The 26,537-nt window shown below is 33.6% G+C and overlaps 1 protein-coding gene across 3 annotated transcripts in view; it reads left to right on the plus strand.

Moving 5' to 3' along the window:
• Positions 1-26,537, plus strand: part of LOC145322629 (leucine-rich PPR motif-containing protein, mitochondrial-like) — a 52,943-nt gene that overhangs the window by 283 nt on the left and 26,123 nt on the right. For 2 of the 3 annotated variants that reach the window (XM_080164779.1, XM_080164780.1), the window contains exons 2-25: positions 230-311; positions 1,263-1,333; positions 1,779-1,860; positions 2,442-2,530; positions 3,134-3,215; positions 3,698-3,800; positions 4,133-4,197; positions 5,008-5,067; positions 9,012-9,128; positions 13,414-13,479; positions 14,439-14,525; positions 15,329-15,406; positions 16,306-16,427; positions 17,638-17,719; positions 18,638-18,718; positions 19,173-19,220; positions 19,931-20,029; positions 21,091-21,183; positions 21,670-21,695; positions 22,303-22,420; positions 22,789-22,916; positions 24,042-24,090; positions 24,533-24,688; positions 25,193-25,300. In XM_080164779.1, coding sequence (XP_080020905.1) covers positions 230-311; positions 1,263-1,333; positions 1,779-1,860; positions 2,442-2,530; positions 3,134-3,215; positions 3,698-3,800; positions 4,133-4,197; positions 5,008-5,067; positions 9,012-9,128; positions 13,414-13,479; positions 14,439-14,525; positions 15,329-15,406; positions 16,306-16,427; positions 17,638-17,719; positions 18,638-18,718; positions 19,173-19,220; positions 19,931-20,029; positions 21,091-21,183; positions 21,670-21,695; positions 22,303-22,420; positions 22,789-22,916; positions 24,042-24,090; positions 24,533-24,688; positions 25,193-25,300 — 2,092 coding nt within the window. The remainder of the gene's footprint in view (positions 1-229; positions 312-1,262; positions 1,334-1,778; positions 1,861-2,441; positions 2,531-3,133; positions 3,216-3,697; positions 3,801-4,132; positions 4,198-5,007; positions 5,068-9,011; positions 9,129-13,413; positions 13,480-14,438; positions 14,526-15,328; positions 15,407-16,305; positions 16,428-17,637; positions 17,720-18,637; positions 18,719-19,172; positions 19,221-19,930; positions 20,030-21,090; positions 21,184-21,669; positions 21,696-22,302; positions 22,421-22,788; positions 22,917-24,041; positions 24,091-24,532; positions 24,689-25,192; positions 25,301-26,537) is intronic. The other variant, XM_080164781.1, reaches the window with a different exon arrangement.

Raw genomic sequence — 26,537 nt, forward strand, 5'->3', positions numbered from 1 at the left:
GTCTCTGCTTTAAAGAAAAAGGATTAGATATTTTTGTGATTTCTCTTGGGAGGGTGGTGGTACCCTCCCACAAAATAGTTATAAACCATCCCGGGACCTATGAGAAGCTACCATGTTAAGGAGAATCCGATCGGTTCAGCGGTTATCGAGAACCTTCGGTACAAACATACACACACAGACATCCTGTTACTTTAGTATATGGATTTGTGCTACATTCCACTTTTGTTAGGATGGTGAATGTCCAACAGCAGCAGCAAGCCAGAAGCTTTGTCCTCTGTAGCTCCAGATGTGCACAAGCCCAGGTACAACAAGTAAGAACATTTGTTCTTTTAGAATTGGGTGGGGGGGGGGGGGGGGCCCGGGGGGGGGTAGCAGCAAGCAAGAAGCTTTGTCCTCTGTAGCTCCAGATGTGCACAAGCCCAGGTACAACAAGTAAGAACATTTGTTCTTTTAGAATTGGGTGGGGGGGGGGGGGGGGGTAGCAGCAAGCAAGAAGCTTTGTCCTCTGCAGCTCCAGATGTGCACAAGCCCAGGTACAACAAGTAAGAACATTTGTTCTTTTAGAATGGGGGGGGGGGGGTAGCAGCAAGCAAGAAGCTTTGTCCTCTGCAGCTCCAGATGTGCACAAGCCCAGGTACAACAAGTAAGAACATTTGTTCTTTTAGAATTGGGGGGGGGGGGGGTAGCAGCAAGCAAGAAGCTTTGTCCACTGCAGCTCCAGATGTGCACAAGCCCAGGTACAACAAGTAAGAACATTTGTTCTTTTAGAATGGGGGGGGGGGGGTTCATGTGCTAAAATTGAAGCATATTGCAAAATATTTTAACTGCATATAACATTAACTTAAGGTAATTGATTGATTGGCTCAAATTAGCAGTGTCCAAACTTTTTAGTCAATAATCTTAATCTATAGAAGGTTAATTTTATTGATTGTTATTGGGGAAGTACTTCAATATATCTTCCATTGTCTTATCCCTTAAGATCCTATTTTTCTGTTTTTCACTAAAAATGAAAAACGTGGACATTTAATTTTTTGTCGTTAAGTTTTGTTGCTAATATATTCCTCATATTACGGCCATAATATGGCAATACGAGGAGATTGGTTAAGTCATATTAGTGTGGGGGGGGGGGGGAGGTGGCGGCTATGGATATGATCGCCAGCTGCTGGGAGAAATATCTTTTTGGGATATGCAAGAATCTCTCACAATACCGCGCATTCTATATCCATTTTGAACTTATATACATATACTAATATTTATTTCAGGCATATGAATCAAATTCTTCTGGTGTTGAAGGAAATGCGGCAATAAATTCAACTGATGCACAATTGGACAAGTAAGTATACTGAATAAGTTTCATAACATGGCTGCTTATTTAAGAAGCTCAGTAATTACAAGCACTAGAAAGTTTTAGCGATTCCAAAGAAGATTAGGTAGATTTTTAATGTTCTGTTTTTAAAAAATTAAGAAAAAAATTTGTCGAAATGAAAATATTGAGTGAAAAAATCCTCAAATAAAAACATCCAATAGTCTTAATGCTAATTTTTCTGGTGTTCCGTGAAAAAAATTGTATGAGAAATGAGAATCACTCTTGGATAAAAGTAGATCAGATTTTAAAATCATTATAAAGTTTATATGTAAATATGTGTCGCAATAAGAGTTAAAGAGAAGCTGCGCTTTTTTATTTTTTAAAGGCCTTTTTAAAATTCTACAAGTCATAAAAATTAACAATCCGAATCCGCAATTTCAACCTAGTGTAAACATTTGTATATTATATTTAGAAACCTGTACAAAATGGACATGGAGCTAAGAAAATTTGGAAGGATAAGGATTAATGAATTGGATGAAGCAATACAGTTTATAGTAAGTGTTTTTGTTTATATAGAGGTTTTTTTAATACAACCATCTCGCAATCAATGCGCAAATGGCACTTCAAATCGAACTTGGCATGAGAAATCCTTGGTAGGTCTATTTTCCAAAAATTGAACACATGCCAAGTTTCATTACGAAATTCGGATTCTGAGTGATTACGAGATGGTTGTATTAACTCCCCCTCCCCCCCCCCTCCTTATAGCATTTTAGAAACGAATCAACTCCCAACTTTGTCCGCTTGTATGACTCTGGAGAAAAGAGATTTTTCATTAAAGATAGAAGGCTGAAATTTATGTTAAGTTTTCTCTTACTAATGAACTATAATTCATTTTGTACGATGGTTTGTGTGTTATGATCTTAAGGACGTTTGTTTTTCTGCTAAAGTAGTAGAATGTATGTGCTACTTTCAATATAAAATTATTGCCATTTCTCAACGGGTTTTTAATTTTTGGCACAGAAAATAATTTCTATTTGATAAAGTGTAAGGATGCATGGAGGAAGGGGACATGGTACTGAAAATTACACTGGTACCCAAAGTTTTATGAATAAACTTTAACTTTCCTTCTTTTCAGCGTCGTAGAGGAGTATGTTCAAGTACCCAGGCCTTGCTACTCCTCAGATTCTGTGGTAATGCTTGCACAGATGATTCTAAACAAGACAGGTTAGTTACAGGGAGGGAGGGGACATTACTTATTACACTAGTCCCCAAAATTTATAAAATGCTTGCACAGATGATTCTAAACAAGACAGGTTAGTTACAGGGAGGGAGGGGACATTGCTTATTACACTAGTCTCCAGAGTTTTTAAAAACATTTTCTTTTGTTGGCTTAACAGCTTTGGGGACTTTACTTGAATTTTGATTGGTTTGTTAAAAGTCCAAACGTTTCAACCACTAATTGCATTTACAGAAGGGATAATTTTGTGTATCATCATTGGGGATGTACTTGTACATACATCAATTTATCGTTCATTTTCTTTTCCCTAAGAAGTTTAGAATGATTTAGAATTAGAGTATATCAGAACGCCCGTCTGTATGTGTTAATTTTCAACAAGAAGAAGTTTACAAAGCTGCTTTTAAACTTGTTTTTTGTTAATATTTTTATAACAATAAGGCATATTTAAGCATAAAGCAACATTTGAATTATAAGTGCCACTTTTGCATTGACTAAAAGATGTTTGCATTACCCCCCCACCCCCCCTTATACCTTAAGAATCTGAATATCTTTCTTTTTATGATTGTATCAATCCTTTTTTTGTATTTTAGACGAAAGCGAGTGGAGGAATTAATATCAACATTATATTCCATCACCAAATTGGATGTCAGCCATTTCAACGCTATTTTAAAGGTAATTAATATTTATCTATTCGTCTTTTCAAAATAGAAAATGGAGAAATGTGATTTTCTCAGCTGCTATTACAGATAAACTCGTGTTCGTTTGTCCATTTATGATTGTTTTTGTGCTTCTCACCTACTGTCATTCATGTTAAACATGCATTTTGGGAGATGGGATTTACTGAGCAGTGTTATTTGTTTAGGTTCTGCGACTTTATGTGTAGATTCTTCTTATCAAAGAAAACTGTTGGGTATAGTCCCTTTCGTGACAACGCTTCTTAAGGGGCGTCACGTCGTATTTTTACAGTAGCTTTTGATAGGTTATTTGAGGTTAGGTTAGGTGATTGCCCCACAGGGTTAGAGCCCCACGCAGAAAAGCTGCTGTGAAAATAGGACGAAACGCCCCTTAAGAGACGTTGTCACGAAAGGGACTAAACCCAAACTTTGCAATGAAAGTTGAATTCTAACTTATAATGTTGTTATCCTTGTTTTTAGTTACACATGGATAATGGTGAGAAGGTGGAGGTTTCCAAGTTCCTGACAGATATGGAGGGGGCTGGCTGTCTACCCAATAGAGTTACTTACAACTATTTAATAGGTAGGCAGAGAGGGTGAAGAAATTGGACTGTAAATTATACTAGTCCCGTATGATTTAAAACACAATCTTTCAGTCGTTGGCTTAAAAATATTTGAAACTTTTTACCTTTATTAAATCTTGTTTGGGTCTTGCAAATCTTCAGTGTCCTAACTTTATCACCAATAATTTTGATCTAGAAAAGGTTTATCATCTCATTTGTCTTATACCTGTTGGTATTTAAACCTTTGAAAGGCCAATGGCCAATTAATAAATCATTAATCTAGGTAATTTTTATGCTAAAATTTTGTCTTTGTTGTCGTCTTCCATGTTTTAATATTTATATATGCTTTAAGGACTATATTGTATGGAGGGAAATATAACTGGAGCAACAACAGTTCTGGAACAAATGAAAGAAGAGGTATGCTACTTTATTGTGAGGGAGGGAGGGGACATTGGGCTGTTTTTTTACACTCAAAGTCTACTAAGATAACGTTTTCTTATTCGTTGACTTAACAATTTCCGGGACTTTTATTAAATTTTGATCGGTTGGTTCATTTAGTTGAGTGTCCAAACGTTTTAGACAATAATTGTATTCTACAGAAATAGTAGTTATGTGTGTAATCATTGGGATTATACATCAATTTATTGCCAATTGTCTTATCCCTTTAAATGCCTTAGTTTGTTGTGTATATCATTTTATAATATTTAGTTATGTAATATTTTGATTTAAAGTGTGTTATAAAGCATTGTAAAAAATATTTGTATGTCACCAGAAATAAAATTTTAACTGTCCCGTCCGTCTCTAAGATACGAGAATTTCTCGGCTGCTATTTTTATAAGATAGATTTTACGGTGCAATGGACAATGCGAATCTACTCTCTAAATCACATGGTCTATCGGTCTGTCTGTAATGCATTACATTACATTAATATAATAGCCATTTTTCTCTGCTTTTAATCAAGATAGAGACTTCAGAATTTTTTGAAAGCTTACAGCGCACCTACTCAACATTTTATGTCTGTCTCTCTTACTGTTATACTATTACTATGTATTGAATTTTGTGGAAACATTTAACTCCTTAAACATCTACTATTTACCTCATTTTTATCTTCCATCTGCTTGAATGATCTTCATAATATTATAATCAAGAGCGTCGCTAATTTTGGACGTTTTCATCTTTTTTATTTAATAACGTTAATGCTTTGATGTTAAAATATTTGAATTTTAGGGAATGGCCATCAATGAATCAGTTTTCCACTCTCTGTTGTATGGACATGTTTACAATAAGGTAAGAAAGCAATTATATTTATTGTTCGTTTGTTAATATCAAGACTAGTGCCATTGCCCCTTAGGACTTTTGATTTAGTCCTAATAAGATTGATTGAATTCACTGGTCGCCGGAAGGGAAAAGCAGTTTTTTGAAAGGGGCTAATCTGAGATTATTACAGATTCTGATATATACATATGTAGACTAATAAAAAATGCAAAAAAACGAAATCAAAAGCGTTCCTTCTTGGGAGAAAATCCGGGAAAAAGATTTTAGCTATTTTTAACCTAAAATTCACATTACATTGGCAAGCCTGCAAAAAATATAAAGACATTTTAAACATGTCATTGCTCAGCACCTAGAAGTGGTAGAAAAATGCTACGCATACCATTGGAAAGCTCATAACCTCTAGTTTTCATTAAGGTATATAACGTTTTTGTACTATTATTAGTTTTTGAGCTATCCTCTAAAGTATACACAAGTTTTAAAAATGCATTTTTTTCTGGAATTTTAAGTTTGATACTTGTTACACAAACCTTTTAAAAACTATATTGCTTAGCACCTAGGAGTTATATATATCATTTTATATAGGTATATTTGTATATTTTAGGTACTTTCAATTTAAGCTTTGAAATGTGTATAGTTTTTAGTAAGAACCTAGGAGAGAGGGGGGAGTTTATATACTAGTAAATGAAATTCAGTATAAAATTTTGCCCTAGTTGTTTTTGTTATAGTTATTGACCGGATTCATTTTGTAAAATCTTTTATAGGAGCTAGTGGGGTAAAACAGCCCCTAAAACCCTAAAATTATAAGATATGAGATTATTTTCAAAGACATTAAGTTATTTTTTTTAATGTAAACATTTTTGGACATATCTAATGTTAAGCAAATTTTTTTAATGTAAATTTTTTTTATCATATTTTAGCAAAGTAGTCACTAAAGATTTCAGTTTTGGGGCTAGTGGGGTATTTCACTCTCCAAAACACTAAAATTTATAAGCCTATTTTTAAAGATATCAAGATGATTTTTTTAACTCAAAATTTATCCTCATAATTTAGATATGTAGCCATATGTGGCACTTTCCTACTTAAGGCTTCCTAAAACATTAAAATTTTAAGTCAGTATCTGATTTTGCCCTGGCTGTTTTGGACTTGTTGTTATAGTTATTTTTTTAAGTTGGTTCTTCAATGAGATTGGTTATAAGATATGAGATTATTTTTAAAGACATTAGGCTAATTTTTTTAATGTAAACATTTTTCACATAATTGAACTAAGGAGTTATTACAGATTTAATTTTGGCACTTTCCTTCTAGAGTCTAGTGGGGTAAAACACCCTTAAAATACAAAAATTATAAGTTCTGAGCTTATTTTCAAAGATTTCATATTGAACTTTAAAACTTATTTCACATCATAGAAAAAAATAATTTTGTCCTTGAAAGAGGTGCCTAATTGGAATCTATAGTGATTATTTAGTTAGGTTATTTGAAGAAAAAAAGTTTTCATTAACAAAATCAGCCCAATATTTTTGAAAATAAGCCCAGAACTTAAAGTTTTAGTAGTTTTGGGGGAAGTTTTACCCAACTAGCCACTAGAAGGAAATTGTCAAACTTAATGTTTATTGATAATTTATCATATAAGATTTTACAAAAATAATCAGGTTAATAACTATATTAACTAGCCCAAACATCCAGAGCAAAATTTTATACTAAATTTCATTTCCTATAAGTGTATAAACTCCCCCCCCCCCCTTCCTTGTATTTTATAACTTAACAATTTGGGGTTGTTTCACCCCACTATCCCCGAGAAAAAAAGTGTTAAAATAAAATCTTTAGTTGCTACATAGCTCAATTATGTAGCAACTAAAATTAGTGAGGCACGCTAAAATTTTAGAGGTGATAATTTTGCCTCACTGTGTTAGTGAGGCAGTGAGCCAAAAAGTTTTTTTAAGAATTCACCTCAGGTATCTAATGAAAAGGCTAAATGTCTGTTTATTCAATAATTAATATCTCAAACAGAGATGGATTCTTAAAAAAACATTAGAATCGCTGGTGAGGCAAAATAGTCTTTGTGAAAAATCCTCTAAAATCATATAAAAATTTAATAAAATCTTATAACCCTTCTATGATTTTTTTGGTGGATTTTTATGTGATTTTTCACAAAAACAATTTTGTCTCACAAGCGATGCAGCGACCTCATTTTTATTTAAGAATCCATCTCAGCTGAATCAAGGAAGTTGAGTAGAGTGTTGCATGACGAGAAAATTTGAAAATATAAGCACCCTTAATTGCTTTTTTTCTTCATACAACACTACACTTCACACTGGTCGCCGGAAGGGTAAAGCAGTTTTTTGAAAGGGGCTATCTGAGATTATTACAGATTCTGATTTATACATACAGGGTGCGCCACATAAAACCGGACTTTTTCTAAATTGTAAACAAATTAACATAAAAGCGTCAATTTTAAAGATTTTATTAAATTGTAAAAACTGGAAAGCAAACTAGGTATATGACTATTAGATCATTGAATAAAATCGCCGCCAGTATCAATCACCGCCTCTACCCACCTCCTTAACCGCCGGCAGTCCCAGGTCAAAATGTTCCTGTCCAAGCTGGCGAAGTTCTCCTTGATAGTGGCAATGAGGGAGGTCTTTGTAGTATGAGCACGTCTATGCATGCTTCAAAGTAGCTCCCGCCCCAAAAGTCCATTGAATTAAGATCGGGCTGCTGAAAGGCCACATTTCCTTAGGATTGTGAGTAACCGCAGGATCCAAATTAACCAAACTTTCAAGCTACCCTTTGACACGGAGGCCTTCATTTGGACCACAGTTGAGCTAGAACGACGTTTTATACCTTTTTGGAAATGGCATGAAGATTCAGCTAGGGTTGTCAGCGCAATCTATAGTCGAAAATGAGTTTTTAAGTTCCATATGGGTCTTTAACGTCGAGAACCAAGAAATTTTCACGATTTTACACGATTTTTGACGTTTTTGACAACTCTAAATCTGCCACGTTTCACTTTGCCGGAGTACTACAGCCAAGTTATTTTAGATAAAGAGCTCTAGTCTTTTCTAGTGTCTTACTTATGTATCTAACAGTATCCCCAGCAAGTTGCATAACTCTAGCTCACCTACAAATGGGCTGAGGTCCGATATAGTGGGCCCTAGTCGAGAATCCAGATTATATTACCAGCAGATTTCGAATCTGCCTTGTTGAACATAAGCGCGGCGAGCTCGGAGTACGAGCCCATCTTCATCCAAAGATTTTTTTTGTGCTAAAAGGTCATTACCTAAGCTTTTTATAGTGGGGTCAAACGTCCTGATTGGTCAAGTAGTTTTGACGCTATGGCCGTTTAGAAAAAGTCCGGTTTTATGTGGTGCACCCTGTATATAGACTAATGAAAAATGCAAAAAACGAAATCAAAAGCGTTCCTTCTTGGGAGAAAATCCGGAAAAAAGATTTTAGCTATTTTTAACCTAAAATTCACATTGGCAAGCCTGCAAAAAATATAAAGACATTTTAAACATGTCATTGCTCAGCACCTAGAAGTGGTAGAAAAACGCTACGCATACCATTGGAAAGCTCATAACCTTTAGTTTTCATAAAGGTATATAACGTTTTTGTACTAATATTAATTTTTGAGCTATCCTCTGAAGTCTAATCAAGTTTTAAAAATGCAGTTTTTTCATGAATTTTAAGTTTGACAACTGTTACAAAAACCTTATTAAAATTATATTGCTTAGCACTTAGGAGTTATATAATTATTTTATATAGGTACATTTGTAAAGTTTGGATAATTTCAATTTTAGCTTAATTAAAAATTGTCTTTGAAATGCATATAGTTTGCAGTAAGAACCACTAGAATCCACCTCTGATTTTAAAAGTTTGCAAATAATACAATTTGCAGTTATTTTTTTAGATTTTATCACGACCTCTGCATGTAACCCTAATATTGAAATACATTTTAGGACAAGGAATCGACCAACGAAACTCTTGATATTATGGCAAACTCGAACCTGTTGCCAGGAGCGGAAACCTATACCTGGATGCTCCAGGCGGCTGCCAAGGTTCAAGACTGGGATAGGGTAAGTTGATGACTTGCTAGTGCTAAAACAGCATGTCTCTAACTAAATGGTTTTTTTTGTATAAAAAGAGTCAGAAACATATGTTAAAAAAGTCTTTTTAATGTTCAGTCCGTCTTATAGGTAATGAAGGGATATCCTAATTTTCTTATCTATTTCAAAATTAGCTTGGTGATTCCTGTAAAATTTATGTACAAGGGGGGGGGAAGTTCTGCCACTTTCGCGTAAACAGTGTGCAGTGGACTAGGTATTGATTTTAGATTATAGGTTATTTAGGATAAAAGTTTACTTTTGGGTATTAGTTCACGTATATTTAATCATTTTTTGAATAGGTCTCCAGGTTCAGGTGCTGCAGGCTGGAAGGTCGTTTCTGGACAGGTAAAAAAATTAAAAATTTTTTGTTTGAAGAGTTAGAGAGCAACTTATAAAACAAAATATGCTTCTTTTTAAATGTTATTAACATATCTGCAGAAAAAATTAAATTCGGCCTCCAGGTTCAGGTGCTGCAGGCCTCCAGGTACACTGTGGACAGGTAAAAATTTAAAAAAATTATTTGAAGAGTTAGAGGTACACTTATTTAACCAAATATGCATCTTTTTGAATGTTATTACCATATTAGAAGAAAAAATGACAATCGGCCTCCAGGTTCAGGTGCTGCAGGCCTCCAGGTACACTCTGGACAGGTAAAAATTAAGTTTTCTTATTTGAAGAGTTAGAGGTACACTTATTTAACCAAATATGCATCTTTATGGATGTTATCATCATATTTGCAGAAAAATTTAAAATCGGCCTCCAGGTTCAGGTGCTGCAGGCCTCCAGGTACACTCTGGACAGGTAAAAATTAAAATTTCCTATTTGAATAGTTTGATGTACACTTATTTAACCAAATATGCATCTTTTTGGATGTTATTACCATATTTGAAGAAAAAATGACAATCGGCCTCCAGGTTCAGGTGCTGCAGGCCTCCAGGTACACTCTGGACAGGTAAAAATTAAAAATATTTATTTGAAGAGTTAGAGGTACACTTATTTAACCAAATATGCATCTTTTTGGATGTTATTACCATATTTGAAGGTAAATTGACAATCGGCCTCCAGGTTCAGGTGCTGCAGGCCTCCAGGTACATTCTGGACAGGTAAAAATTTTAAAAAAATTATTTAAAGAGTTAGAGGTAAACTTATTAAACCAAATATGCATCTTTTTGGATGTTATTACCATATTAGAAGGTAAATTGACAATCGGCCTCCAGGTACAGGTGCTGCAGGCCTCCAGATCCATTCTAGACAGGTAAAAATTAAAAAAATTTATTTAAAGGGTTACAGGTACACTTATAAAACCAAATATGCATCTATTTGGATGTTATTATCATATTTACAGAAAAAATTCAAATTGGACTCTAGTTTCAGGTGCTGCATGCCTCCAGGTACACTCTGGACAGGTAGAAATTAAAATTTCTTATTTGAAGAGTTAGAGGTACACTTATTAATCCAAATATGCGTGTTTTTGGATGTTATTATCATATTTGAAGATAAATTGACAATCAGCCTCCAGGTTCAGGTACTGGAGGCCTCCAGGTCAACTCTGGACAGGCAGTTAAAATATTTTTTAATACTTTTTAATTTGGAAACCTTACCTGGATCCTGTTGACTGCTGGTTGTTGGTAGCCAGTTAAAAAATCCTAAATGGTTATTTTTGAATTTATAGGAATGGTTTCTAAAAAGAAAATGGCTAAATTATAATAATTTAGTATAATATAGCATTTAAGGCTCCAGACAGGCTGTAGGCGGCCTCCAAGAGCCTGCTGGACAGGTAAATCAAATGTGTAATCTTTTATTTAAAAGAAAGGTATACTATGTAGAAATAGAAAAGAAACTTTATATAAAAAATGCCTGCCTGGAACAAAAATAGAAGACTCACTTAATAAAGGGGGAGGTCATTTTCTAGTAAATTCCGTAAAGGTGTGTGTGTTATAAGGCCTAAAAATAGTAGTAGAACGATAAGGTGCTCTATATATTTGTATTTCCTATTGAATAGAACAATAGGGAGCACCTTATCGTTCTACTACTATTTTTAGGACTTATAACACACACACTTTTACGGAATTTACTAGAAAATGACCTCCCCCTTTTGTCATATTATTATATTTTAATAATTTTCTATTTAGAAACCTTTCCTCTAATATCAAATATTACCTTTATTGGAATTTACCTTGCCAGCGGCCACAAGCAGTCACCAGTGGTCACCAGGATCCAGGTAAGGTGTCCAAATCAAAAAGTATCAAAAAATATTATAACTGCCTGTCCAGAGTGTACCTGGAGGCCTGCAGCACCTGAACCTGGAGGCCGATTGTCAATTTACCTTCAAATATGGTAATAACATCCAATAAGTTGCATATTTGGTTTAATAAGTGTATCTCTGACTCTTTAAATAAGAAATTTAAATTTTTACCTGTCCAGAGTGTACCTGGAGGCCTGCAGCACCTAAACCTGGAGGCCGATTGTAAATTTACCTTCAAATATGGTAATAACATACAAAAAGATGCATATTTTGTTTTATAAGTGTACCTCTAACTCTTCAAATAAGAAATTTTAATTTCTACCTGTCCAGAGTGTACCTGGAGGCCTGCAGCACCTGAACCTGGAGGCCGATTGTCATTTTTTCTTCAAATATGGTAATAACATCCAAAAAGATGCATATTTGGTTAAATAAGTGTACATCAAACTCTTCAAATAAGAAATTTTAATTTTTACCTGTCCAGAGTGTACCTGGAGGCCTGCAGCACCTGAACCTGGAGGCCGATTGTCATTTTTTCTTCAAATATGGTAATAACATCCAAAAAGATGCATATTTGGTTAAATAAGTGTACCTCTAACTCTTCAAATAAATGTTTTTAATTTTTACCTGTCCAGAGTGTACCTGGAGGCCTGCAGCACCTGAACCTGGAGGCCGATTGTCATTTTTTCTTCAAATATGGTAATAACATCCAAAAAGATGCATATTTGGTTAAATAAGTGTACCTCTAACTCTTCAAATTAATGTTTTTAATTTTTACCTGTCCAGAGTGTACCTGGAGGCCTGCAGCACCTGAACCTGGAGGCCGATTGTCATTTTTTCTTCAAATATGGTAATAACATCCAAAAAGATGCATATTTGGTTAAATAAGTGTACATCAAACTCTTCAAATAAGAAATTTTAATTTTTACCTGTCCAGAGTGTACCTGGAGGCCTGCAGCACCTGAACCTGGAGGCCGATTTTAAATTTTTCTGCAAATATGATGATAACATCCATAAAGATGCATATTTGGTTAAATAAGTGTACCTCTAACTCTTCAAATAAGAAAACTTAATTTTTACCTGTCCAGAGTGTACCTGGAGGCCTGCAGCACCTGAACCTGGAGGCCGGATGTCATTTTTTCTTCTAAAATGGTAATAACATTCAAAAAGATGCATATTTGGTTTAATAAGTGTACCTCTAACTCTTCAAATAATTTTTTTAAATTTTTACCTGTCCAGAGTGTACCTGGAGGCCTGCAGCACCTGAACCTGGAGGCCGAATTTAATTTTTTCTGCAGATATGTTAATAACATTCAAAAAGAAGCATATTTTGTTTCATAAGTTGCTCTCTAACTCTTCAAACAAAAAAATTTTAATTTTTTTACCTGTCCAGAAACGACCTTCCAGCCTGCAGCACCTGAACCTGGAGACCTATTCAAAAAATGATTAAATATACGTGAACTAATACCCAAAAGTAAACTTTTATCCTAAATAACCTATAATCTAAAATCAATACCTAGTCCACTGCACACTGTTTACGCGAAAGTGGCAGAACTTCCCCCCCCCTTAAATAAGAGAAGCATCACTAATATATCTAGTCTTATACCTAATGTAAGTATGTCCAAACAAATTTTGGGATATAATTTTCATTAAAATTCTGATTTATATGAAATGCTTTATTAGTCAATACTCATGGATCTGAAGGGATGAGACAATAAATTGATGTACATCCCAAATGATGATACAAAATTACCCCTTCAGTAGATTAAATTTGGTGGTTGAAACGTATGAATACTCAACTTAATGATCTAACCAATAATAACTACTAAAAAATGAAAAGTCCTCAAAGTTGTTAAGCCAACGAATACGAAAATAGTTAATATAAAACTTTGGGGACTTGTGCAATAAACAACCCATTGTCCCTCATCTCTCTCTCCGGTCAATACTTGTTGAGATTCTCTTTTATGGATGTTGTCATTCTTGTTTTTAACTAAAATCCATTGTCTCGTTAAGGTTGAAGAGCTACTACAAGAAGCAGTTGAGAAGGAGATTCGTCTAGACGCTGGAGACCATTTCAAGGTTTGATATATCTTTTTTTTTTAAATCTTCATTAGGCGCTTTCTTACCTAGCACTAAGCACTGAAGCCAGTACCTGCGTCATTCAGAATCTGAAGGGTATGCCAATAACCCAACCTAACCCAAAGTAAAGTAATATGCAATCAAAAGGAAAACTACTACCCCCCCCCCCCCCCCCTTCTTCATTTTTGATTTATTATTAAAAATGAAGGGCGTTGATGGGTTGGTATCAGTGCTCAACATGCAGTTTGTGTGAAGGTCTTTGTTTTCTTGCCTTGATTTTTGACAGTTCATGCATCATAGACATAGTTCTTTATAGTTATTACCAAAATGCCTTAACATTCATTTGTAGGCCTATATTATCACATACTCGGAGGATTTTTATTATACTTTGAATCAAGTGTAGAAAATATTTCGGTACTTTAGCTTTTTAGGGGGGCCAATTTAGTAATTACGAAAGCAGTCCCCCCAATATCAGCTGAAAATACCAAATATTTTTCCCGAATTAATTCAGTTGTTGGTTTGAGCTGTGTATTGTAGTGTAGTAGGATCAGGAACTTTTGTCAGTCTTAAAATATCTCGTTTCTTTCCTACCGCAAAAAAAAAACCTGTAAAAATTGTCCAATTTCCAAAGACCCTAAAAATGGTGTTTTTTTGAGATTTTTTCAAGCTAGGAACGAGATATTTTTAAAGGGACAAAAGTTCCCGATACTACTCCTGTACTACTTTTCTTGAAGCACTATGAAGCCATTGTTCTAATGCAATGAATTTTTGGCCCCATAAGGGGAGCCTAAAAATTTCAAAGTGAAAATACTGGGCATAATACATGTTCACAATGATTAAATTTTTTCTTAAGTGTTTTTTCACCAAAAGGCATAATAAATGCAACTGTACTACGTGAATTTAAAAAAAACGGAGAAAAAATCTCCTAGTGTACTGATAATGATATCTGTTTTTTTTAGCTCCTGGTGTCCCTGTGTGAGAGTGGTATGGGAGCTAAAGCTGAAACATTGACTGAAAAGATTCCAAGACAAATGGGATACTTCCAGGTTAATAAATCTATTATACCAGTATAAATAACCCAGATAACCACCTGGACCCAGTGTTGGGAACCTTTTTTCTTGCTCTTTTGCTTTCTGCTCTTTTGTAGCGACTTGGCTGTGTTCGACGCTATTGGATAATATTATAAGAACCAATTGAAAGTCGGTGCAATGGTCCACTTTGTGGGGACATACAGTTATTTAACCTCTTCCTCCCTCTATTGTTTTACTTTAATTATGCCAGTATGGTTTGAATATTTGCTGGATTAAAACTATTTCTGTGCGATAGTAAAAAAATCATGTATAGTATCGTATTATAGACAATTTTTAACGAAAAATCATATCATTAATATTAGTTTTGTTGGCACAAGCCTTTATCATCTCGGAGCCAACAAAGCTTAAATTAATCTTATAATATGGGAGGTTTTATCCTTCTTTGCCGTTAGATTATGTGTTCTAAGACTTTAAAACAGGAGAAGAACGCTAAAATTTGGCATGGCAGTCGCTTTAATTGGGTATGATATAAAACTGTAAAGACAAGAAGCGAAATTGCCTTTACTGCCGGATTTTTTTGGGCTATTTCTCGTCAAAATAGACAATTTTTAAGAAGACCAACTTATTTTTCATAGTTTTTAAATAAAAATATACGGGAATTAGTTTTATCAAATAATTCAAAATTCTTCGATTTGACGAGAAAACGAAAAATAATTCGGCGATAGCGACGGTTGGAATTATTGGTTGAAATGTATGTACACTGCTACTTTTTACTATTTAGCTAAGAAATTATGTTCAACCTAAAATTATTTGTTCAGGAAATGCGTAACTCACTCCCTGCGATTATTTTTGCTGGAAACGCAGAAATGGCATTCCAACTGTATGAAGATTTTGCAGTAAGTCTTTTTATCTAAATGATACTTTTAAAGCTAGACTGTTTTATGAATACTGACGTCGGTCCGTCTGTCGTCGGTAACGTATAGCTCTGGTTATATAAGGAATATTATAAATCGTCCAAACAACTTAAAATTTCGCATTATGATTTTTATATACAAGACATAATTAGGAAAGTCTATGAGTGTCAAAAGTATGTCAATTTATAATAATTTAAGTTTAGTGTTGACTTTTTATGTATAGTTTGACATGAAAGGGAGTCATTTTTTCCGCGTATTTTCCGTAAAGTTGGGTGCAAGCTTTCCAGTCAAATGCGCTTATTAGGTCAAACTGTTCTTAATTATGCGTTTGGTCATAATTAAGAACAGCTGGATGTAGAATGTAGATTGGGATGTTGATTCTTAGAAAGATTTAGCACCATGTTTTAAGCAAGTATTTCTATAATAAGGAATTTCCTTTAATGTTATAAGTGCTACCTTTTTATGTTTGTTAATGTTAGTTTATTCGTCTGATTTGTTGCATGCATTTCGTTCAACTACCCCAATGACTTTTTTTGCTTAAGGGGTAGTTGTACGAAATGTATTTAAACTTGAATTTAGATATTTAAAATAATTTTAATTTTCCATCATATAGTTTTAAAAATATCAAGACTTGAAAATTGCATTCTTGTGATATATACAGTTTATATAGCTGGCTTATTTTCACAAAAAAAACAGCATGACTACTAATTTAGGGATGTTTATTTGTTTAATATTTATTGTAATAGAAAATTTTATATGTTACATGGCATTTTTGTAACTTATGCTTGCAATCCAACTCTTGAAATGCACTTCGTGCAACTGTCCCTTAGGAATTAAACCATCCCTATCCCCCTTATCTCAATCAATTTATTTTTTAAAAGAATTCTGTTGGTGCAAACGGTAACAAATCTGCAGAACAGAAGAGGACAGATGGAATATTTTTCACGAATATTCTGGTCAAGTCTAATGTTGAACCAGAGAAGGCTGCGGAAATGGTCATGAAGTAAGTTTTCATTATGACTTTTTTGGGGTACCCAGAAATATTAGTACCCAGAAAATTTGTCGGTTTGTGTTTTTGTTTGTGTGTCTATGTGTAGTTGTACGTTATGGTAATAGATACTAAATACAGGATTAAATATTCTCTATAAATCAGCCAATTTATAATTCCCTGGTAAAATTCGATCAATTTTTGTGAAAATATTTTACATCTATATATTATGCCTATTTTGTGAGGTAGTGTTCTTAAAAATCAACAAAGTTATTTCGTATTACATCTTTCAAAATCGTATAAAAAAATATTCAAAAATATGGATAAAACGCTTTATTATTGACATACATATGATTTATGAAAAGTATTCTTGTTTTATTAGTAGCGAAGCTACTTTTTAAATTCACTTTGTATGTCCTTCATTCCGTCTGTAACGCTATGGGGGAAATATGATTTTCTCTGCTTCTTTTTTATATAGACCTTTCAAATATTTAGTGATGATTCCCTACACCAATCAGCATTAATTTAATTGGTCCGTCGGTCTAACGGGCATACTTCAAAAGACATACCTAGATTTTTTGTTTAGGGTTTCGTGATTTTTTTGAAATCTTTATGCTCTAAAAAGCGCCGTTGATTTCAGAAATATTCTAAAACACCTTTTCTAAGTTTAATGTATATTTTTATAGAGAACAAGAACCTGTAATTGTTTTTTCCATATTCCTATTGGTTGTATCAGAAAATCGGAAAACTAAGTTTTTTCTGTCTCACCCTGTATATCCTATTTGTTTTCTTTTTTATGACAACTGAAAATCTGCTCTGTAACTCACTTTGTCCATGTTTCCATCCATAATTACTGATTTTGATTTATCTTTGGTTCCGGAAACCGAACTAATGCATGATACTAAATAAATAAGACAAAAACTCAACTCACCCGGTCATAAAAAGCTTGTTCTGAAAGCACCAACGGTCCAACATATTTAAGATCTCCATAATACATCAGTTTACACATCCTATAGTCAAATAAGAGAAATATGCGCTATCCTGATATGTAGGTATTGTGTGCTTCTTTTTTTGCAGATAGGCTTTGTGAGTCTTTGTAAAGGTTTCGTGACTTAATATATATATCTATTTACTGTTTGTTTGACTTTCACGAGGCATTTGATGGTTCTTCTTGGTTATCTAAAACAAGAGAGCATTACTGATTAGTGTTAACAAATATATTTAGATTATACGATAATGGACAGACCCAACAGTTAAAATCATTTGTTATGCGCAGCATAGAATCTGATAGGAGAGATTACATTCAGGTAATATCTGGGTTATTGGGACAATTTATCTAAATTTATTACATAGATGTATATTCTGCACAAGATTCATTTTTTTCCCTTGCTGCAAAATTTTTTATTTTTTCCCCTCCTAGTTTTTTTTCCAGCAAGGAAGGAAAAAAATGGAAAAAAATTTCAGAACTCTTTTATTTTATTCATATTATCCCCCCTCCTACACATTCTTTCAGTTTTTTTTCACTAAAGAGGGAAGAAAAATGGAAAAAGTGTTTTCAGTTCTTCTAATTTTTCCTTTTTTCCCCCAACCACATATTTTTTATTCTCCCCCCCCCCCCTTTAGCAGGGTAAAATTTGCAGAATATACACCCCTGATTTATTAAGTAACCAAGCTTTTCTATAATAGGGTCAGTCCGTCCGAAGCAGTTAGCTCTTTTCTTCTATGTAGACATGTTAGAATAGTTTTAGAAAGCAAAGCAATTCTATAATAGTTACCAGATTGTCAGTACGTCTATATTAAACATGTTGATTTTTTACATTTTTAACGACAAGTTTACATATCCGATCGATTTGATTTTCGGAATACTGATTCCTAGAACAATTAAGTACAATGTCATAAGCGAAGTATCTTTAATTAAGTCCTCAAAAAGTAAGTTTGTCCTTAAACGTTATCCTGTATTTTAGCAGTTTTTGGACAAAACTTTTTGTTTCTACTTTAATACATTTATATTCTGATTATTCAGTTCGGACACTATACAAGTGTTAATGTTCAATTGTCGTACCGTTTCAGAGCTTCGCTATTATGGATGTTGTCATCCTTGTTTTGTTGGGTGGCGTTGTAAGGGTGTAGAATGGAGCGCATTTAGACGTCACTACACCACATTGTCTTCAAGCTTTCTGGCAATTAATACATTTATAATTAACATTGTAATTTTTTATTATCAGGCCCTGCATAATGAAATGTCTAAGAGACCAGAGGAAAATAAAGTTCAACTTGGCGATATGACAAATTTTGTTATTCTTCAGGTTAATACTTTTACACTTCATTCAATATTTATGTTTATAAAATCTGACAATAAATAAGAAAATTAAGAACAATCATAAGTAAAATTAATCCACAAAAAGCTGTCACATTAATAAGTTTATAGTATGACAGTATTTTTTAATGAGGAAGGAAGGGGACATTAGGCTGTTTATTATACTAAGTCCCCAAAGTTTTATAATACCGTTTTATTATTCGTCGGCTTAACAACTTTGGGGACTATTATTGAATTTTGATTGGTTGTTTTATCAAGTTGAGACTTCTAATGTTTCAACCACTAATAGTAATCTACGGAAGGGGAAATTTTGTTTATTAACATTTGTTTTGTACCAGCCATTGTCTTATCTCTTTAAATCCGTGGATCTATTCGTATTTTAAATCCCAAAATAAGATGAAATATTTGTGTAATTATAAAAACCTTATTATGAAATTATTCAGGGATTTAAAAGTTTGTCTGAGTGCGCCATGGCTATGAAGGATGTTCAGGTCAGTTTTACTTTTTTTTACAAAATGCTTTTCTGTTTTCATTAATTTTTGTATTTGTGTCCGTATAGCGTTCAGGCATGTTAGTAATGTCCTATCGATTTCAAACTTGGCATTGTGATACTTGTTATAGATAGGCACGATTTAGAAAGCGTAGAAATTGTATAATCGTTAACTTACCATGAATGTTCGTAAGTCCATTTAAAAAATTTGAATTTTTAACTTTTTTGATAAAATGTTTTTATGTGATATACATAGTTATACTATTCATCTGAGTTTTGGAATACTGATTTATTTGAGCTTCGCTTTGGGGAGGTTGTCGCCCTGTTTCGACTATCCTTAGCCAAGATGTTTGTTGTTTGTTTGTTTGATTAGCCAATAGCCATAGTTTCTTAGAGTTTTGGATTATGACGAGACAATTTTGTATAGCCACCAAACTCCACGTTCAAGTAAAACTTGACACTCCTTCTCATGAGATCTCGTTATTATCTCACCTTCGCTGATTTTGAGTATGCCATGTGTCCCTTATTAAGTCACCGTAATAAATGACTCTCTCCTCAGAGGAGCCTGGAATTAAGGGATGTGTTGTGTTACAAACTTGATTATTAGGCGTCCAAACTACTTAACAGTCTCCCTTCTCTCACGCAACTAGGAGGAGGTTGCGTGAATTCAAATTGAAGCCAAGCCGTCTTAATAAAATTATCTTATTTTAGTCTGTTGGCTGTTTTGTGCAGATTCCTAAAGTAGCCCGAGCAATGATTAATCATAACTATGATTCCAACACTATGACACCAGGGGCACTTTTCAATTATGTAAGTATTTTTTTAGTCAAGCTAATCTAAAATTCACGTTGTCCGGTGTAAATTAAGGGGGTATAGTCCCTTTCGTGGCAACGCACCTCAAGGGGCGATTCTTCGTATTTTTCACAGTAGCTTTTTTGCTATTTCTATTGCAATATTACCTAACCTAATATAACCTATAAAAAGCCATTTTAAGAACACGCGAATCGCCTCTTAAGGGGCGTTGCCACGAAAGAGACTATTCCCAATTAAGGTTCTCTGTTTTTATTTGTGAAAAGCATCCTCTATACAACTTACTTGGTCCGTCAGGCTGCTGGCCATTCTACGGAATATTTATATAATTGTTTCGTTATTTTATTTTATCAAATCTTTCTCTTTCATTTTTATGACTACTGAACATCTGTTCCATGTTTCACTGTGTACGTTAATCTATCCATATTCATGGATCTTACAGGCTTCAGACAGTTGTATGATTACTAAGTTTGAAGAAATCTCAAATCTAAACAGTTATTCCTACCTATTTCAGCAAGGAATTTTTCGCACAACTCTCTTTTAAAGCCTTTTTGCAAAAAAAAGGCATCTAGTGTCACTTCTGCCACCAATTCATAAAATTGCTTATCATTTGTATGGCCTTAAGGACATTTATTAGTAATATTTTTTCATTTCAAAAAGGCATCAGTTTCATGAATACTAATCTTGTTTCACTTTTGTTTGCAATGCAATTGATTTGCAATGCCTTAGATGACAAATGCGCAAGTTTGTAAAAGGGGTAGTTGCACGAAATATATTTAAACTTAATTTTAGTGCACTGCATATTGTAAAAGAATTTTAATTTTCTACCATATAGCTTAAAAATATCAAGACTTGAAAATCGTATTTTTATGATATTTGCAATTTATATAGCTGGTTTTTTTTTCACAAAAACAGCATTACGACTAATTTAGTGATGTCTAATTGTTTGTTATTTATTGTAATAAAAACTTATATATGTTTAATGATATACTTGTAACTTGTGTTTGAAATAAATTTTTTGAAATGCACTTCATGCAACTATTCCTTTATTTTATGTTCAGGTTGCCAGCGAGTTAAAAGATATTTCGTTTGCAACGATCAACAACCAGCTGATTTTACATCTTCTCTCAAGAAATACACCGCAAGCTAATCAGGTTAAACTAAATTGATTTTACTTTTTTCCTGTTGTGTTTGACTACGTAGTGTTCTCAGGGATATAAAGGGATAGGACAAGGCACGATTAAGTGATGTTTACTCCCAATGATGACCAGTTAGCTATAAAGGGAGAGGTGGGTTGTGCTAAAATTCCGTTAGGGTGCTAGTTTTAAGGCTTAAAAACAGTAGAAGAATGATAATATTTACTAAATATGTTTATTCCTTATTAAAATGAACTAGACAATTTTTTTAAAGTTTACATAAATTTTATCGTTCTACTTCCGTTTGTAAGCCTTTTAGGCTCACACCTATTTTTTTCCTCACACGGAATTTTAGCAACCTACCTTTACCTTTTTTTAAGTCTTAACCCATTTTTTATATACCTAATAAAACTTTTTTTGGCAACTTCAATATTCGGTTATTTGGTCGGATATCCGGCTAATCCTAACTTAACTATATATTCATATGGTATTTTTCTTTTCTAGGAACTGAACGGCTTCTTATTGAACACGTACGGAATGCTAATCATCAGTCCATTTTTTGTTTGAATTTTTTTTTATTAATTTCATATAAATAGTTGCGATTTTTATTTAAAACTAGCAGCTACGCCTCTAAAGGCACTTGAGGAGGGAGGAAGTCAACCTTGAGGTTATATTTTTTTTGGTGGGGGGGGAGGGGTAATTTTTTTTCTAGGGGCGATTTCTCTTGGGAGGGTGGTGGTACTCTCCCCCAAAATAGTATTAAACCTTTCAAGGACATCTGAGAAGCTACACTGTCAAGGAGAACCCGATCGGTTCAGCGGTTAGCGAGATCCTTCGGTACAAACACACAGACAAACAGACATCCTGTTACTTTAGTATTAGGATAGTGCTTTCCTACATGATTGTTGAGTAGGTACTTAATACGTATTTGATATTGGAATTTGGGGAAGTCCTGAGGTAATGGCTTCACTCTGCCTGGCTACCCAGTACCCAATATAACCTAACATAACCTGCCCTAAATTAAATGTTTAAAGAGTGGGGGGGGGGGGGGGGGCCATTTATGTAAATTTTTAAAGTTTTATTTTACCCATTTTTTATTATAAATACTGAATGATTTAGCATATTAAAATTTGCCAGACCCGCGAGATTCAATGCTACAATAGTAAAGCATTCATTAGTAACCAATGCCCATGTAGTGAAATCTACAGATGTTATCATCAATATTCTATTCAAGCTCAAGCTCAATAATAGTGAGGTAAATAATATCTTATAAAAAAATCAGGGAAAACAAGACAGGAATTAATATTATGATTTTCCTATCCGCGGAAAACTAAAAATAAAGGTATATTCTAATATAGCAAAATTAAAACTTTACATATCAATTGAAAAAGAATAAGCTGAGTCGGGTTTTTAAAGTATCACAGCAATGGGTAGCAAAATCATCCAATTTTTTTGTCAACAAAAAAATCCTTAAATTTGAATAGTATTTTATGATAGTGAGCTTTCTATGGTTTTAGATCCCTTTTATGAAAGTTTTAGATGAAATTGTATTAAATTTGGTTATTTGGCTACTAATAGACAATTGTTTTAAGAACCAACTCTGAACCCTAAATACATGTTCAGGACTCTACTCAAAAGAACGAAGAAGTTTACAGAGATATCTTTATGGCTTTGACAGAGGAAAAAGTGTTGATCAACGTAATGAAAGAAGTGTTAAAAGATCTCAACAACTACAAAATTGGTGTTCCTAGGTAAAATATTGCAACAGTTAATCAAAGCAACTAGAAATTTGGGAAATAAGTAATTTTCTTTCAATATTTTGGTTGTCTTTCTGTCAAAGTAGTTAGATTATGTGTGCCACTAAAAAAATGTTTTAATCGTTTATTAAAAAAGTATTAAAAAATGTCATCTTGTTCTGACAATGTCTATTTTTTTTAATGAAATAACAATTCTGTATGCATTACTTACCATGAGAGCTTTTTATAATGAATGCATAGAAGGATACACCTTCACGTGGAAAAGCTCCGCTACTAAAAGCTGAGATATAATTTACTAAAATATTTTTATACTAGCGGCTTTGCTCCTAGAGGCCTCTAGGGGCACTTGAGAGGGAAGTTGCATCCCAAAACCTATTTTTTAAAATTTAGCAGGGTTTCGGATCCGCATTGATTGTATGCGGATCCGGTTCCGGATCCTTGACAATAAAATAAAATCACCAAATTTTTCAAAAACATTTTGTTCTTCAATTCGAAGTCAAAAATACTTTTAATTTTTAAGTCTGAACCTAAACCTTAAAGATTGGCTCTCATCAAGAGAATGTCTGAGATTTCATATAAATTTAGGTAGATTTTTCCATTTTTCCCGCATTTTTTTTAGTCCAAGGATCCGGATCCTTGGACTCAAAAATATGCGGATCCGGATCCGAAACCCTGAAATTTAGATTTCAAAGAAAAAGGAGAAGAAATTTTTTTTTTAAGGGGTGGGGGGTAGTTTCCAAAAGTAAATTCTCTTGGGATAGTTATAAAATTTCCCGGGACCTTCAAGAAGCTACCCTGTTAAGGAGAACCCGATCGGTTCAACGGTTAGCGAGATCCTTCGGCACAGGTAGACAAACAAACAGACAAAGACCCTGTTACTTTATTATAAGGATTTATTTCTGTAAAATAGAGTATAACTATACACACCTCACCCGAAGGCGTGTTATGTTATGTTACTAACTCAATTTAGGGAAAGCATGTTCTGAAACCACCATGAGGTCCCAGTACATCCTGTGTAAACCGTTTCTGCGGGGGGTTTTTTCTTACCTAACACGTCTTCGGGTAGGGTGTGTATGCAATGATTAAATAGAAAACCATTTAATAAAATGGTTTTTTTAGAGCTGTTGCTGATCAGCTGACTGAAAAACTGGAGGATAGTGAAATCAAGGTAAATTAGAATTTAATTAAGGTAGGAATATAATCAAATATTTCTTTAAAAGCTATTAGTAATTTGAATATGTATAATAATAATAATTTATCGTATCATATTATAGACAGCTTCAGCGAATATTAAAATGAAAAATTTTAAGATTAAAACCAGTTTTGTAATCACCCACGGGATAAAGGCCCGTTCAAAAAAAACTGGTATTAATTTTATGATTTTTTTTAATAATCAATTCACTTAAATTTGTCTGTAATGCGATGCAATATATGATTTTTAATATAGTTGAGTGAGTACCTACTGGTTCTAATCCCGGGAATATTTATCGGTATTGAACTAAGCCATATTGGAAATAACCTTATTTTTTTCTTCAGTAAATAGGGTTTGTACTTATACCAGAAATGATGGTTTTTCAATACAAGTTTGTATGCAGCCTAATATTGTTTAGGACCTGTTCGCTCAGGCAGTCAAGGATTATGAGGATGACTCTATTTGGACAACAGAATCTATTCAACAATTTCTGGAACTGAGGAAGCAAAATCACAAGGAGGAAAATAAGAGGTTGGGGCTACAGGCTCCAGTCCCGGAGTCACGCAGATATCAGGTACTAGAGATGGCGGGCTGTAACCATCCCGCTTTTGGCTAGATTTAATAAATGTTTTATTTTACTTTAAAATTTTAAAATGTTAAACAACCTGCTGTATTACTGTAAAATATTTTCTAAAATTGTATGTTGCATATAATACCTGTATCACGAAATTTAATATTTTAACAAGACGGGTGTCGAATAATCTTGAATACTTTTTTTATTAAAAATATTATATCCTAGCCAAAAATCTTCTTCATATATTTTAAAGATTTTTAGTTCGTGACAAGGGACTGTATATTACAATGGTCCCAAAAGTTTTATAATAATGTTTTATTATTTTGGGGACTTTAGTGAATTTTGATTTATTAAGTTGAGTGTCCAAGCCTTTGAACCACTAATATTTTAATCTACACAAGGGATAATTTTATGTATCATCATATGGGATGTACATCAATTAATCGGCCATTGTCTTATCCCCTCAGATCCCAGGCAAAAATTACAATTTTGTTTTACATTTAGGGCAATAACTTTCCTATGCCAGAAGACCTGAATGGAATGTTTGCAATTAAAAAGATAATTGCAAAACGAGGAGATACAAATTTGAAACTAGAGAATAACATAATCAAGGTAATTATTTCATAATACTATTTCCCGTATTCACTCGAAACCGATTAATATCCGGTGGATTAGAACCGGTTCTCATCCATACGAAAAAAACTATGTCTAGCATCGTATTATATCCAGTTTTCTACGAATATAAAACTGGTTTTAATCTTTTTATTTGTACATTTCATATCCGCGTTAAGCTGTTTATAATACGATGCGAGAAATAACTGTTGATAAAAATCATCAGAACTAGGCAATAGATTTTTAATATTAAAAACTTAAGCTTAGAAAAAGAGGGGGGGCACAGTGGTCTATTTTGGCTTTTTGGTGGACATTTCACCTACCTCTACTCAAAGTCAATTTTCTCAGCTTGTAGTTGATAGAATCGTTCAAAATAAAAAGCATGCGCCTTATTATTACCCAATGCAACTAGTATGTGCATCTATGGGAGGAAAACAAAAGCCAATTTGTCTAGAAAATACTTTAAAACTTAGCTAAAATTTTATATTTTCATAATTTTTTCTTGGGTCGTAGAGGGCCTTAATCGATGTTTAAAGCAAAAAAAAACATTTTAAAACCTTGAAGCATTAAATATTACTTTAGAAATTAGTATATGAAGGTAAATGCCCTATCACCAATCTTTCTGCAACATACATTTGATACAACTAATTGACGTTTCTTTACCCTTTTTTTACGAAGTTATTTTCTCTTAGATTAATAATAATACTTAATGTAAGGGGGGGGGAAGTTTGTACACTTATAGGAAATAAAAATTCAGTACCAAAGTTTGGGAGGGTCGTATGGGCTTGTTTTTAAAGTTATCAACCTAATTCTTTTTGTAGGCTCTCTTATATGACTTGATATATACGGAAAACTTTGAAAATTGAATTTTGGGACTTTCCCTCTAGGGGCTAGTGGGGCAAAAGACCCCCCGAAACACTAAAATTTTAAGTTATGAGCTTATTTTTAAAGATATCGAGCTAATTTTTTAAATGGAACCTTTTATTACATAGATGAGTTGATTAGCCACCCCATATTTCATTTTTGCACTTTACTTCTAGGGGCTTTTGGAGTAAAACAACCCCCCCCAAATACAAAATTTATAAGTTTTGAGCTTACATGCCCCTAGAGGTAAGGTGCAAAAATGAAATATGGGATGGCTAATCAACTCATTTATGCAATAAAAGCTTCCATTTAAAAAATCAGCTCGATATCTTTAAAAATAAGCTCATAACTTAAAATTTTAGTGTTTTGGGGG

This window comes from Acartia tonsa, chromosome 6, assembly GCF_053477335.1.
Source record: "Acartia tonsa isolate MP-2025a chromosome 6, ASM5347733v1, whole genome shotgun sequence".
Lineage (NCBI taxonomy): Eukaryota > Metazoa > Arthropoda > Copepoda > Calanoida > Acartiidae > Acartia > Acartia tonsa.